This window comes from Canis lupus, chromosome 18, assembly GCF_048164855.1.
Source record: "Canis lupus baileyi chromosome 18, mCanLup2.hap1, whole genome shotgun sequence".
Classification (NCBI taxonomy): Eukaryota; Metazoa; Chordata; class Mammalia; order Carnivora; family Canidae; genus Canis; species Canis lupus.
In genome coordinates this window covers 52,351,900-52,368,363 of record NC_132855.1, presented here as the reverse complement: position 1 = coordinate 52,368,363, position 16,464 = coordinate 52,351,900, and the positions used below count along the sequence as shown (strand labels likewise).

Here is a 16,464-nt window from a genome sequence, read left to right as displayed (position 1 = left end):
TCCTGGCTCAGAACAATCCACACTGGGACAGGTATATCCTAAAAGGCAGGAGAGCACCAGAAGTTACCCACTATATGCCAAGGAATGGTAAAGAAAATATAGCAAAGCCACAATAGAGCTGACTACCCATCCTCCCTTGGGCAACCCCAACTCTCTCATGGTGGAGGGGAAGGAAGTTTGAGGGGGTCAGAAGAGTAATAAATACTTACTTATTAGCTCTCATGCCTTCTCTCCGGGTGGCCAACCCCTCTGCAACCAGAGATTCTGCAATGTTTTCCCCATTGGTATCTGAAGAGGAAAAAGGGAATTAAATACAAAATTCAAATCTGTCTCCAATAGCAGCAGAGCTTGAATAGAACCACTTTCACCCTTAGCTCTTCAAGAATGATGTTGCCAGGGAATTGGACAAGGCTGCAATATAGTGTTGGGTTTTTCAGAAAACCTCTTGTCCGAAAATGTTTAGTCTTGAAGACCCAAGGTCTATAAATCTTCTTCTTTAAGACTTTGTTTCTAATTTTCTTGTGCATCTCCCAGGTCAAAGGCAATCTTGGGAACTACGGAGACTGAAAGAAAGCAAGACACACAGCAGCCCAAGAGAGTATAAAGAACACTGACCTAAAGAGCAGAGGCCTGGAGCGGAATACAAATTCCACCACTTAATAGCTTAGACAAGGTCTTTCGGTATCTTAATTCATTCACCTATTAAATGGGAAGTGTGCCTGCCACATGAGTTCTTGCAAAAATTAAACCACCATGTCTGTAAATCTAGCACGGTGCCCAGCACACAGCAGAAATTAAAAACAAACAAACAAACAAAAATAGTACCCACACCTGTACAATCAAACAGATTCATTTAGGATTGTCTATCACATTTTACACAGACAGTCCAATTCCTCTCAGGATGCCCTATCCTCTGCTCCAAGAGGACACCAAGACAAACTACACCGTAGTCAAAGACTTTCTCCTGCTCTCAGAGACACAGGGGCAGAGGTAGTGTCTAGATTTCTAATCTATCATATAGCAGCAGGCAAGAAATATGAAGTTAAACTTAAAACCCAACCTGATTAGGTTCTACTTGAGCACTTGAAACATTAATTGCATTTCCATGCTACTGAAAAAGCTTTCAGATTCTGTATGCTCTTAAATCTCCTCTTGTCAGACAAAGCAATAAAGGAAGACATCTGTAAAGGAACTGTGGCATAAAAATCTTTAATATGGCAGAGAACAAGATCCTAGATAAACTGAAACAGAGGAATCTAGCTAATAGGTAATGTCAGCAAAGAATAAAATTCTCTAAGATTTATATTTAATACAGTATATATTGACTTCTGTAAGCAGTAACAATATACGCATCACCCTCAAGCCCAGCTTAAATGCCTTGCCATTAGCATTGCCCAAATTGCTACAGAAGCAAATTATAAGCTTCTTTTCCTACCAAGGAAAGTTAAGTTGAATATTTATACAATGAATTCTCAGGTTCATAATGGATCACAAGGACCTTTCCACTGAGGTTACTGTTGAGGCCAGACACAGACACACACAGCTATCTAACATTAGCAAATATTACACTGGTTGTTTCAAAGCAACAGGAACCTCAAAGAGTAAAAAGTCAAAAAGAAGGGTTTAACAAATAAATGAAAAGTTGAGCAGTAAGGTGCCAAGAGGTCAGAGAGTAGAAACAACGAAGCCCAGGTACAAACAAGATGGGTAGGTCTTAAAACTAGCCAATCAAATGCATGCCAAATAGCTTTCAGTGTCTTGGCATAGGGCACTCTGAAATGGCCACTGGCTGGCCCACTTCTAGAAAGTGAGTTCTCATTACTCCTTCTAAAGGGAGAAAAATATATTTCCCTGGGCTGAACTCCAGCAACAAAATGTGGTGGACAGAATACTGAAATGGGGAATTTGTAGGCCAAGGATCTTATTCTTGCTTAGTACTTATCAAATTACAAAATTGATTAAGTCACAAATGGGATGGTATTCTGAGCAAGAGAATGACTATTTTCTCCAGAAGTCAGAAGATTATTTTTTTTTTTTTTAAGTTCTAGGTCAACCACAAATTCTCAAATTCTACCATTCTTCCCCATCAGAAAAAGAAGTGAGTAGCCATGAAATAGGATAAACATATAGAGACTGATTATCTAAGCCACTGTACCCTTTCATTAGAATCGGTATGGAGATTACCTTAAAAGAGCTAGTGAAAATATTAAACTTTAAGTCATTTAAACCTTTAAAACTAAAAAATGTAGATAATTCCAAACATTCTTTTAGTATATATTTATTGAGCACTTTCTATATACCAGGTTTCAGTACATATTCTTTCAGTATATATTTATTGATCACTTGCTATATACTTGGTTTTATCCTAAACACTAGTCCATTATCATGCTACATTATATTCAGTTTATAATTTGGGTCAATTTAAAAAATGAACTTTCTAAAAACAAAGAATTTTAAATGTCAACTTCCCTTAAATACTTAGACCATTTTATTTGAAGACTAAGTTTACCTAAAAGAACTCTTGGGGCACCTGGGTGGCTCAGTTGGTTGGGCATCTGTCTGCCTTTGACTTGGGTCACAATGCCCGGGTCCTGATATCCAGCCCCAAGTCACTTAGCAGGGAACCTGCTTCTTCCTCTCCCTCTGCTTTCCCCACCCCCAGACCGCCCCCTCTTGTGCTTACTCTCTCTCTCATAAATGGATAAAATCTTTAAAAAAAAAGAACTCTCAGAGGTGGTCACTTTATAGAGGTAACTGTGCCTGACATTTTGTGTCAGTTTCAGTGAAGTCTCTGGCAGGGTAACAGAAGACTGACCAGCTGTTATGGAATTGCAATTTTTTAAAGTGATAAAATCCTTGAGCAACTGCATTTTGAAGATCACACACTTCTAGTCTTCCTAACCAGCAGCCATCTAACAACAATGCTTAAGTGTTTTGTTTTATTTCCTACCAAATTATTTGAATTTTGGGTAATAGGCAAATTTGTTTCTCTTTCTGAAAAGATTGTATGTATTTCTATAATTTCCCATTCAATCAAAAAGCAGATGGTCATCTGTCTGGAAGGCTAAAAAGAGTGTTCGTCTACTGGGTAAATCAAACAAGATATCTCGGGGTCGTCCCTAACTCACTTTCCTAAGACCTCTACAGTTAAAATCAGAATCTTAAGAGGATGTTGTTAGCTGCTTGCTTACATGCAGGTATTTACTGACTATCCAAGTCAAAAGATTATCTAAAGCAGCTCAGTTGAAAGGTTATTTTATCAGAGTCGGAATTTAATCAAAGATTTTTTTTAAAATACATCCCAAAATGGCTGCTTTATGGAGGACACCCTACCAATCCTTTCAATGTTCTATTTCTGTTCAAACTCCATTCCACAATCTTATTTTCCTCTCCCTCTACCAAATCCAAAACAATCAGAACACCTAAGACCCCATGAGCCATCTGGCCCAACTGAACAATAGGCATATGTGCATGTACACATAGAATTACTGAGTACATAGTCTGTGCCTATAGCCAAGTACTTTACATATACTATTTATTTCAACTCTCTCAATAGCTTACAAATGAAAAGACTAGGACTCACAAAAGCTAAGAGTTAAATAAGGATACATGGCAACAGAAGCCAGAATTTCAACCCACCTCTACACAACTCCAAAGCCTGTGTTCTTTCTATTCCATTGCAAAACATGTAGTTTGCAAAAACCCACAAGCCCTAAACAACTTTTCCTTTCCTAAAAAGCCCCAGGAGAAGTAAAGCCACAAGACAGATAAAGGAAATAGCAGATGCCATAGGAATTCAGTTAGCACTAGGACCTAGAAGCACAGAGCCACTGAGTTCCACAGGGTGATGATCCAAATACAAGAATGCTATGGGTGTACTACGCACACATAAACCAGGCCAGGAAAACAGGCACAGGAGTAAACAAGGACAGGAATCAGGGGCCTATGCACCATCAGCTCCGGTACTCAAAGGACTTCCTATTACCCTATTACAACTGTCCTAGAACTACCTCCACCAGAACTCACAATGGCCTTCCATCAGATAAAATCTGATCTTTGGAGAAACTTTAGACTCAGAGAGAAGTCAGTCCTTTTCTCCTTGCTAACTCACCTTTTCCAAGGTAGATCATGCCATACTCTCGCCCCTGGGGAGTCTTGTTTTCTATCGTGAAACAGACTTCCTTCCCAATCAGCTTCTTCCGAAGGAACTCTCGGGCAGGAAATGCCCAGGCCTGAAAGACAAAACAGATGCGTCACGTGAGAACTGTCTAGTTCCGACCACAATCAGCATTCAAAGAACTTCATTCCTTTAATACCCTGGCCCTACGCTAAGCCCTGAGAGGAATATAAAAATGAAATGCACACAACACAGATTGCATTCTTAGGAGGCTCATAAAAAACAAAGGATCTCACAGTTGGTTTAACTAGCACAGGCCCTAAAAACAGGTCTCATAGTTGCTCAGATACTGGCTGTAGTACTTTCTCCTCCATCACTTCCTATTCAGACTATAGTTTACTTCATGAATTATAATTACCAATAATTTTATAGCACTTGCCATAAGCCAGCCACTATTCTAAATGCCTTAAATTTATCAATCCACTCCTGAATGGGAAGTCCAGTCTCCAGGAACTCACCTGGTCAAAGGAAAAACATTAGTAACTACCACCTCCATTTGTTTGCCTCTTTCCAGGTTACAAAATGCTTTCACTGATTAGTAAACTGGCCTGAAACCAGTTCAAGGCACCATCAGAGCAAAGGCAAGGTTCTAGTGCTCTTATTTCAGAGTCTCCTGCTCATGGAAGAGCCTTGTTTCTATCATTTCCCTCACCCTTTTTTTTTTTTTTTTTTTAAAGAACTGGAGAATTGAGAAGGGCAAGAACTATTCTCCCCAAAACATCCTTTCCTGCTCTAGTCTGAAGCTGTACCAGTGCTACCCAAGTCCCAGAATCTTAGGAAGACACCAGTAACAGGCCCTGGTAAGAAGTCATCCTGAGAATAGTTCTCCCCTCTCATCCACTTAAGGCCCTGACACAAGGGGTGAACCACATATTCACAAATGCAAAGGAATCTCCATGTGATCTCCAGATGCCCACCCCATCACTTTTAGGATAGTACAAGGGAGAGGTCTCCTCTGAAGCCATCCTGTCAGTCAGCGGCCGCCTGTACTGGAACTTGTAATTCAGATGCAGCTCAGTGCCCCCAAGTTCCCTCAGAACAGAAATGAAGGAGGAGGAGGTAAGAGTTCAAGGAATATAGGATATATAGGAGTTCCTGCGCAGAAAACATCCAAAGTATGAAAGGGAAGCATGTATATGATATGCATACATTGTCTATTACAATCACCCGGAGCCACAGAGCTCGGGCTACACATAAGTAAAGGCAAACAGTACATCACTGGTCTAGAAAGGAAGCCTCTACTAATCTTTTCAGACCATTAAGATTATTCCATGGGGTTATCCAACAAGCTTTTCTAAAAGGAAGACCTCTAACTTCTCAGAAAGCAGAAGCCAATCAAAAGATGGCAGTCCACCAACCCGCTGGGCTGGTATTCACAAAACTAGTACTGTTATATAACAGTAGTTATAGTTGGTAACGCTTCTAGGAAGAACTGATCCTGTGTACGTTTTCTGAAAGAAACAAAAACAAGCTTATCCTCACTCATCTAATGCTCTTTCCTCAAAGCACCCAAGAGCAAAAAGAGCAAAGTCACTCAATGGTCATAGAAAGTTCACCATATTTTTGTGTCCCATTTCCACCCTCCTGCTCCACTCCCTAAAAATGCCACCAAAAAAAGTCTTGTAATTGAAAAATAAGCCCAATTATCAACCACATCACAAAGACCATACTGAACAAACTAACACAGCCTCTTCCATTTTTATTACCTTAGTAATCCACTTAACTCTGAAAACATCCTCAGCTACAGATCTAAGGTTAGGATCCAGTTCTGAGTACCACGCTAATACCTAAAATTCAGTAACACACTGTTTTCCTAAATACTTGGAAAAGCTCTGACAAAACAAGTACTCCTAAAGGACTTTGGTAAAAATTCATTTATCAAGGGTCAGTTCACAAGGAACTATTTAGTACCTAGCACCTATGGGGAAACCTGCAATTTCTACCAACTACACAGAAATACTAAAAGCAAAGGGAAAAAAAAAAAAAAGAAATACTAAAAGCTTTTAAGACTTGCTGAAGGAGCACCCTTCTCTTAGGACCTCATACCTCATATTTTACAGCTGGTAAGTCACTGGGCAATAAGAGAAAGCCACACTGGAGTTCTTATGAAAGGACAGATACATGCCTAATCCTGTTAGAAAAAATAATTTCTATAACCTTGCTTTTTTTTAAACCAGCCTTCTCCAATTGTGTTCCATCCAGGTTGGGCAAATTCACAAACTGCACAAGATTTTAGCTATGAAGACAGGCAACTAAGAGACCTACAGAAGCAAATGACCACACATCACTCCTCACAAGGGCAAGAGAGCACTCCAGGACAAATCTTTGTGCAACCAGCAGACAGCTTATCTGCTGGGGAAGGCTATCCCAACACAGTCTCCCAGAACAACTCTAGGAATTAAGTATAAGGAAAGATGTCCAAAGCATTTATCAAATAAGATCCAGAATGGCTTCGTAGGGAGGATAGCTGTGATCTGGTTCATGATGTCCCAAAGCTCAATTTAAGAAGCAAATGGCTGTTAAGTAGCCAAGTCTCAAAATTACTTCTTCCCTTTAGAATGCTCAACAGCAGGCAATGGAGCAGCTGGCACTCTGCACCAACTCAAGCAAGGTCTAAGGTCTACTACAATGAAATAAGGTTTTTTAATTCCAATCTTTTTTTGAACTAGGTAGACTCCTACACTACTAAACAGTGTATGTAAATCCTTAAAGCTAGCTACTTTTGTCCATGGCTCAGGGCTCAATACTTCCTGTCCCATCTTCTAATCACCTCACTCACTGTACTCCATATGTATGGAACCAGTTCCTCTCTGCCCCACCACCCTAATTCTCAAAAGCTTCACTAATCATAAACTGTAACACTCATTTCTGTATTTCTCATGAAACCAACATACAGCTTCACACATAATAGGAACTCAGTAAATCTGTGGGAAATAAATGTGTAATTCCCACAGTGCCCATCAGTGCAGTATCTAAGCTGCCTAGAGTAGCTAGGCAACACTGGGGATTAGGCTGGAACAGGCAGTGACGGCTGGGGACATAGAGTGGAGTTGCTTTTACTGCCACAGAACTTAAGAGAGATCTGAGCTTCTGTGAAAGAAAGTATCATGAGTGAAGGCAGAGAATAATCAACCAAATGATATGCAGGACAGTGATAAAATGAGAAGCAAATGAGGAATACCATCCTTGACTCTATCCGTTAAAAAAAGGGAAGGAAGAAGGAAGAAGGCAGAAGGCAGAAGGCAGGAAGGCAGGAAGGAAGGAAAAGAAATGAAAGAAAACATGCTCCAAGACAAAGGAAAGCCAGAAAGAAAGGGTAAGGCCACATTCCACAATCTACTGATCCCCAGAAAGGAGATGCTCAGGTTTTTTACCCTCATTATTCACATTTATTCACTGTATATCTGTTTCATGTCAGGCACTGCCTAAGCGCAAGAATAGAGACAAGAGATAAGGTCCCACCCGCTCAAAGAGCTTACAATGCAGTAGAGAAAGACCTAAACATGGAATGAATGTGGGAAAAATACTGCTAGGGAATAAATGAAATTTTGTTTCAAAAAGATCTGGGAGCATATGGAGAAAGGATTAGAGGGGAAGAGAATGAAGGCAGAAGGTCCATAATTTCAACATTCCTAGCACATCATCAGAGTGGAACAAAGAACAGTAGGAGGAATAATGAAGTTTTAAGGATAGAGAGGAGGTATCTTAAAGGAGGCAGACTCTCTAGGTCTTAATAAAGGTCTGGATGTCACAGGGGAAGGGTAGAGCAGAGAAATCAGGTTTCTGATTTGGGTTATCAGTTGGCATCACCGGTCACTTGAGCCAAAGCAGTTTCAAAAGTGTGGTACGGGGAGAAAACCAGATCACAGCACGGAAAAGAGAGACTGGATTATCAGGGCAGAGAAGTAGTGAGTGTGGCTAAGCAAGGGTGAAATCTGTAGCTATCAAATACTTCATGTCTCCAGGCCTCTGAAGTTACCAGAAGAAACATAGTGAGATGGAGTTGCTCTGGAAGAGAGAGAAAAAACAACAACAACAACAACAACAACAATGGCACACTGTACAAACACATGGAACTATAATGAGGGCTAGGATCAGATCACGTAGTATTCTCTCAGCTAGGGTAGTTCCTGTATGACTTTACTGTACTGTTACATAGGATACAGTTAAAATATTTCAGAACAAGTTCCAACTGGCTTTGTGTTTCTCTGCCCTAGATTTCCATCCATGAATCAGGAAATTAAAACCTAGCCCCCACTTCTTTCTTAGAGGCTACATTGCTTCTTTCTTCTGGGGCAATGAACTTGATCAGCCCTAGCCAGCCAGGGTCGACTCTTCTCTCACAAGCACTCAAGCTGTTCTACAACACACAACTGAAACGAAAAGAACTATTACAAATGTTGGTCAAGAAAAGCACTCAGCATCCAAAATCTGGAAAATACTGCAAGAGAGTTAATCTTTATAGCCTGGTCTAACAGTACTAGGAGTATTTAGAGTAACAGAAATTACCAAACAGCAGTAGAGATTAAAGGTAACATTTATCAAGTACTTTATAGACATGTGCTAAGCACTTCACATGATCATTTCATCCTCACTAAACAACCCCAGTGTCTACATTATCACTATTCCCAACACTTGTGGTCACTGATGGAGGACCAATGAAAAATAATTTCTTTGGCCTACTTTGTCATCATCCCATGGATTGCTGCTGACATAATTATGGGAGACTTTTCTCCATTTTCTGGAATATTGCTTCATTATTATAATTCAAACAAAATGCCCCTTCATTATAGATTTTTTAAAACTACAGTTTTCCTTAAATAGAACATCCCCATGAGCTGTGTTTCCTTCTTCACTTCCATGTCAGGTAATAGCAGAGGAAAGTGGAGGTACCAAACTTGCCCAATATATCATCAAGTTGGGGAAAGGACAAATAATTAGAATCCAGAAATTTCACTTTTTTTTTCCTTAAAGATTCTATTTCTTTATTCATGAGAGACACACAGAGAGAGAGAGGCAGAGACACAGGCAGAGGGAGAAGCAGGCTCCACGCAGGGAGCCCGACCCGGGACTCAATCCCAGGTCCCCAGCCAGGATCACACCCCGGACCAAAGGTGGCGCTAAACTGCTGGGCCACCAGGGCTGCCCCAGAAATTTCACTTTTGATGACAGCCAAAAGCACTACTTGCAAAGAGACAAGAACTGGGTTTCAAACTAGGAGAGCCAAGAAGACTAAACCATGCCAAATTTGGACTCACAGTTGTTGCTAGGAGAGTTCAAGGCAGACCAATAAGACAACAAGGTGGACAGGCTTTAGAGGCAGGGGAATAACAGCACAATGGAGGGGATGCTGGGACACAAGGTCAGAAGTCTCTCAAAGTACCATAACACAATGGTTCTTGACTACTAGGCCACAAGGTGCCTTGAGAAACCAATTAAAAACTCCCTCCCTTGGGGCGCCTGGGTGGCTCAGTTGGGTATGTGTCTGCCTATGGCTCAGGTCATGATCCCAGCTCCCCCCACCCCCGCATCAGACTCTCTGCTCAATAGGGAGCCTGCCTCTCCCTCTCCCTGCCACTCTGCCTATTTGTGCTCTCTTTCAAAAATCTTTAAAAAAAACAAAAACCTCCCTCCATTAACAATACATGTTTACACAAATCCTTGCAAACAATTTCAGGGGGTTCACAGATGCCTTTAGGAGTGCATGGATCCAAATTGAGAATCTGTAATAAAGCACAGGCATGCAGTATGTGACTACTTATGAAAGGAAGAGTCCCTATTTGGACAAGTGATAAATCTCTCTGGAAGGAGACACAAGATACTAACAATATCAGATGTTTCACTCTCTATCCTTCTGAATTTTGAACACGAAGAATTAAAACATAAATTAATAAATAAAAGAACTCTGCCATAATCAATGGCAACCTCAAATGACTGAGACGAAATAGTTCAACCTATGCCAAGAGAAGGAGTGAAAACATGGACAAACCTGAAAAGGCTCCTAGCTTATGGGAAAGGGTAGAAGAAAAAAGCCTGAGGCTGGAATTACTGCTAATGGTGGCAAATGTGTAAACGTACAAAAGTAATGTTGGGTTATGTCCAGAGTCATCATTCCTGTGACACAAAAATGCTTAAAGTATACACAGAAAGAAAGAGTACAAACTTGCATCAAACTAGGAGACTCGGCTATAACCTGGGTCCACAGCTTCAGGGAAGCCTCTGGAAGCACCTACCTCATCAGGGGTATCCTTTGCATCAGGTTGTGTTGCAGCCGCCCGGCGGGCAAGATTTCCGGCTCGAATGTTGCTAAGGTTGATCTGCCTCTCCGGAGGAGGCCCACCACGAGGCTGCCCTCTGACAATGATGGCACAGCCTGAGAGGACCTACGGAGGGGGAGAAAAAGAAAATTAGTTGTCTGAGGTAAGATCACTATAATATAAGTTGTTCACTTACTGTATCCCCAAAATCTCAAACAGTACTTGGCCCCTTGGAGGCATTCATATATTCATGGAGTGACTAAATGAATGGATTGTTTTTAATTGCATAAGAGAAATACCTACAGAAACATTGAGCCAGCTTCTGAAATGACAGACCCAGAAACAGAAGTAGGAATTAAGCAAACAATGGAAAAGTCATAAAATAAATAGACTGTTTGGGATAAAGAGGCATGTGAGACATGGAGATGAATGACCTTTGTAATTTCATCCCAGCAAGCACCACTACCCATGTTCTTTTCAATTATTAAGAAGTTAATGTCTTCCCATCCACACATCCCATTTTAGGATGGAAGCAAGCGATGGAAGGCCTTAGAAAAAAGGGAAACTGAAGGAAGAAGCCCCTACAATCCATCGGCAAGGAGCTGAGTATGCCTAATGCTACACTTCCGTTGCAGACAGCACTCAGTCTAGACTAAGGGAGACATACAAAGTGATCTAGAAAATCCATGCTCTCCAGGAATAAAACAGAAAAATCAAAGAGGCATCTTACAGCTCCCAAGAACAGTAACACTTTTTTATCTTTCTAATCAAAGGCACCACCAGGCATAGAACCCCCTTGCAAAAGAGCTCTGAAGCTCATTGGAATTTAACTTAAAATATTTGCAGGGGAGAAGAAGGGAGGATTTCAAGTGGGAGAAGAGAAGAAAAGCCATACAGAAAAAAAAAAAAAAAAGACAAACGTCACCCAAGCTATTCAAGTTGTCTTTGCTCAGCAAGGCACAATTTAATGAACAGATGGGCTCGAGCACTGGCTTCACTAGCTCTGAAAGACTCCCAATCTCACACTTCAAAACAAATAGCTGCTGAAAAATTAGTGGATAGAAGGTTGGAGAGTTCTGCCAATATAGAGCTCTATGGTAGACAATACCATGGAGTTCTCTGTAAAAGAAGGATGCTTGGAAAGGAAGGAACCCCTGTATATAGTTGCTTAACTGATATTTCTCCCTCATCTCTTTAATTAATGCTTTAAATTATGAAATATTAATATAAACACAGAAGCACATTTAAACACACACATACACATTAAAAAATAAGCATACAACTGAGTAAACAGCACCCAAGTAAAGGACTAGGAACACTGCTGGAACCTAGGCTCCCCTTTGTGCCCCAGTTTACTTATAGCCCCTTTCCCTGTCACCATTATGAAAACCCTTCCCTTGCTTTCCTGTACAGTTTTACCATCTATGTATACATCTCTACACAACATGGTTTCATTTTTCCTATTTCTGAACTCTATATAAATCAAGTCTACTGTGTGTGCCCTTTTGTCACTTGCTTCATCTGCCTTTTGTTTTTCTTGGCGAAACTCACCCATGCTAATGTAAAACGTGTTTATTCACTTTCACGGCTGTATATTTCATTGTATGAACAATTTATTCATCCATTCTACTACCTTTTTGCAGAAGCTGTTCAACAAACATACTTATTCCAATTTAAAAAAAAAACAAAAAACAGTGCTCTGATTAATGTCTCAGTATCCTCAATACCTTAAGCACACAAACCTTGGTCTAAATGGCTCTCCTCTGGCTACACCAGGACAACATATAATAAAAGACGGTCTTTCTTATCTAGTTACAAGTCATGCTCTTCATTTACATCCTTTCTGATCAAGTGTTACCAGCAATTAAACTCTATAGCTTCCAACCAGCCTTTGTAACCACCTCTCCTGAGAACCCATGCCCTAGGCCATCATCCCTAGGAATGGACATTCTAAAAAGACAAGCTCTCCAAGTGAAGCCAGGGAAGAATAGGTATACTAGAGCACAGGATGCCTGGTGCTCCCAAAATGAGAAGCGCCAAAGGAAGTAAAGGAAAACAGCTTGGATGGGATTCGTTTATAGTCAAGTCTTCACAAGCAGCAGAAGCAAGAATAGCACATTGTAGAATACCTGTGCTTGAAATCATTCACACACAATTTCTGAATGGGGCTGAGGAGAGCCAAGCTACATACAGCATATAAACCAGAACATCTGTCCCCAGTGCCTGCTCTTCAGTTGTAGTCAACCTTTCACTGAAAGTAATAAGGCACTCTCAGGAGACCCAGTACTTTTCAGTGAGCCCAGCTGGAAAAGCTAAGGTCCATTTAGAAGAAAACCCATCTTAGCTAATCAAGGTAAACACAGATGAGTGAGCACTGATCTAGGCTATAAAAAAAAAAAAAAAAAAAAATTCTTATTTCTCAAGTCTGACCCAAAAAAACAACAAAAACAAATAAATAAAAAAAACACTGAGAAGCTCAAGAACAGAACTGATGAGAAGAATCTCCTTTGTCCCTAAATATCAGAGGTGCTACCTCCAACGCTTCTATCTAGTAAACGAGATCCCTGGGGGGCAATGGGTCTATAAATATTACCCTGGCCCCAAAGAGGGCTGTGGCAAGCAACTTGTGTACAGGAATTTTGCAAATTTTCCTATCTCCTCCTCAATCCCTGAATGCTATTCTAAAGACTGTCTAAAGACAGTAAAGATACTGTCAGAGTATCTTTGCACTATTGTGCCAAATATGCCATTCAGACAAGAGTCAATGCTTGGATTAATTTAATCAGAGAGAGAGGACTTTAACTTAACAGGTTGTTTGACCCCTTTTATACTACTGAGTATATAAATTCAAGTAGCAGGCATCAATACAACCTCCTAAGCGACAAGAATAGATACTCATCATGGCAGGCATTGCCATTCCTATTCCCCCAGGAGGAAAGGACACATGTACGTCTTTCCAGTGAAACTTGCTCCCCCTCATCTAGCCATAGCCATGGTGGAGAAGCAGGAAAAGACTGCGTCTGCAGACCATTAAGAAGAGCCCTATTTTGGGACGCCTGAGTTGCTTAGCAGTTAAAGCATCTGCCTTTGGCTCAGGGCATGATCCCAGGGTCCTGGGATCGAGTCCCAGCATCAGGCTCCCTGCATGGAGCCTGCTTCTCCTTCTGCCTCTCTATCTCTCTGTGTCTCTCCTGAATAAATAAAATCTTAAAAAAAAAAAAAGAGAGAGACCTAGCTGTAAGAGAAGAACTAGTTTCCTTCCTATTATTTACAGGAAAGGAAATAGCATAAAGAAGGTGTAGTGTAGGGACGCCTGGGTGGCTCAGCAGTTGAGTGTCTGCCTCCAGCTCAGGAGGTGATCAAGGAGTTCCGGGATCAAGTCCCACATCAGGCTTCCTGAACTGAGCCTGCTTCTCCTCCCTATGCCTATGTCTCTGCCTCTCTCTGTATCTCTCATGAAAAAGTAAATAAAATCTTGGAAAAAAAAAAAACAGGTGTAGTGTGTTGAGCTATCTCCATTTCACTTTCTAAGGTTTGTTAAACTCCTTCCACCTGTCTTATTTCCCAATAGTCTTTACTAAAGTTCCTCCTCAATTTAAAAAAAAAAAAAAATTTTTTTTTTTTTTTAAGAAGGAATGGGGGCAGAGGGGGGCAGAGTGAGGGAGAGAGAGAATCCCAAGCAGGTTCCACACCCAGCATGGAGCCCAATGCAGGGCTTGATCTCACAACCCTGAGATCATGACCTGAGCTGAAATCAAGAGTTGGACATTTAACCAACTGAGTCCCCCAGGTGCCCCCCTCAATAAAAATATTTTAATGGCCTTCTCTTATCCAAGGTTCCTCACCAAATAAACCCAAGGAGAAATAGCTTCTGGTGAAAAAAAAAAAAAAATACTTAAAGGGTGTTTAAAAACGAAAAAGACCAAATTATATATTTGATATTTATATATCAAATTTAACTTGTATCTCCTATAGCACACCAAAATAAATCATTTTTCCTCCCTGAAAGACCTGACATCTAAGCTGGTAATTGTTATTGTATTCGCTGACTGATTCATTTATTACATCAATGCAAATTTGAATGCCTACTATGTGCCAGGTATTGTTCTAGGCAAGTGACATATTCAGGGAATAACACAGATAAAAATACCTACTCTTAAAGAGCTGACATTCTAGTAAGAGGAGACAAACAATAAACATAACAAGTAAATAAAATATATTGTTTATTCAGAATTTAAAGTCAGAAGAAAAATGTGAAGATTGAGAGGAAACTGTCACAGACAATTGTTCTGCCAAAGCTGTACTGATTCATGTTGCAAACTTTCATAGATGCAGTAATTATCCTCAATTGCTAATTTATAGAGCATAGAAAGCAAATCCTATGTAAACTGCTTTACCCAATTATATTAATAAAATGACATACTCTAGAAAAACAATCTTAGCCCTACCTGATACAGCAGGTTTGTGAAAACAGCTGTCACAATGAATCAGTTTGACTGAGGTTATGGATTAGACATTTCTCAGCTCTGCCAATAAAGGTTGCAAAGGGACTGGTTTGATTCAGAAGACCTGGCTTCAGGGCACAAGTTGGATGGTGACAAAGGCTGAAACAAACCAGCTAAGTAGGAAAATAGGGACTCAACTATTCAAACCCACTTACAGGCTTACGGGGAGATTTACCTACAAGAAACATTTTATGGGCAGCCACTAAAATGTTGCCCAGCAACAGAATACCACATTAAACCTTTACTAGATCCTGATAGATGATTTGGTGCATGTAACTCTTAAACCTCCAGACCACAGATAGAAAACTTATACAAAACTCTAACCATGCTATATACTTAGGGCAAAGAAACTGACAGTATAGAAATCCATTTAGGTAGGGGGCATCTGGGTGGCACAGCTGGTTAAGTATCCAACTCTTGGTTTCAGCTCAGGTCATGATCTTGGGAGTCATGAGACTGAGCCCCACATCAGTCTCTACACTCAGCAAGGAGCCTGCTTGGGCTCCTCTCTCCCTCTCCTGTACCTCCCCACAACATATTCACTCTCATGGCAGTCTCTCTTTTTCTCTCTTTCAAATAAATAAATAAATCTTTAGGGGAAAAAAAGAAATCCATTTAGTATGACAATAAAACCAGTATTCTTTTCACAGTACCAAGAGTAAAAATTATCTTGGCCTGAGAATTGAATCTTATTACTTGAGAACATCGGATTAAGGTCTGCAAGGACAACCAGCTTAACAGATAAGTCTGTTAAGATTCAAGAGAAATATCTTAGCAACACCCACCAATATAAAGACCTATTATAAAGAAAAAGGGCACCCACCTGAACACTAATAGATTACCAAAAAGGCCTAAAATAAACCCATATGTTTATGGCCAAATGATTTTCAAAAAGGATGCCAAGATAATGCAGTTGGGAAAGAATCTTCAACAAAAATGGGCCAAGAAAACAGTATCTGTGTGCAAAAGAATGAAATTGGACCTCTACCTCACATCTCATACAAAACTTAGCTCAGAAAATAGCCAATTTAAATAAAGAGTTAAACTACAAAACCTTTAGAAAAAAAATATATATGATAAATCTTCATGACCTTGGATTAGGCAATAGTTTCTAAGATATGATGCCATCTTGCAAAGCACAAGCAACTAAAAACAAGATAAACTGGGCATTAAAATTTAAAACCAGTGACTCAATGGACACTATTAAAGAAGTGAAAACACAATATTCACAAAACATATCTGACAAAAGTCTAGTATCTAGAAAAAGGAACTACTGTAACTCAATTTTTAAAAAATGCAATTAAGGGGGATCCCTGGGTGGCTCAGTGGTTTGGCACCTGCCTTTGGCCCAGGGTGCAATCCTGGAGTCCTGGGATTGAGTCCCATGTCGGGCTCCCAGCATGGAGCCTGCTTCTCCCTCCTCCTGTGTCTCTGCCTCTCTCTCTCTCTCTCTCCCTCTCTCATAAGTAAGTAAGTAAATAAATAAATAAATATTTAGAAATAAATAAATAAATCTTTAGAAATA

The 16,464-nt window shown here is 40.3% G+C and overlaps 1 protein-coding gene across 1 annotated transcript in view; it reads right to left on the bottom strand.

The window, feature by feature from the left end:
- The window catches only part of SND1 (staphylococcal nuclease and tudor domain containing 1), a 420,606-nt gene that overhangs the window by 379,011 nt on the left and 25,131 nt on the right, over positions 1-16,464 (bottom strand). Inside the window, exons 2-4 of the mRNA XM_072784460.1 lie at positions 10,411-10,560; positions 4,112-4,232; positions 210-288 (exon numbers count right to left, since the gene is read on the bottom strand). Coding sequence (XP_072640561.1) covers positions 210-288; positions 4,112-4,232; positions 10,411-10,560 — 350 coding nt within the window. The remainder of the gene's footprint in view (positions 1-209; positions 289-4,111; positions 4,233-10,410; positions 10,561-16,464) is intronic.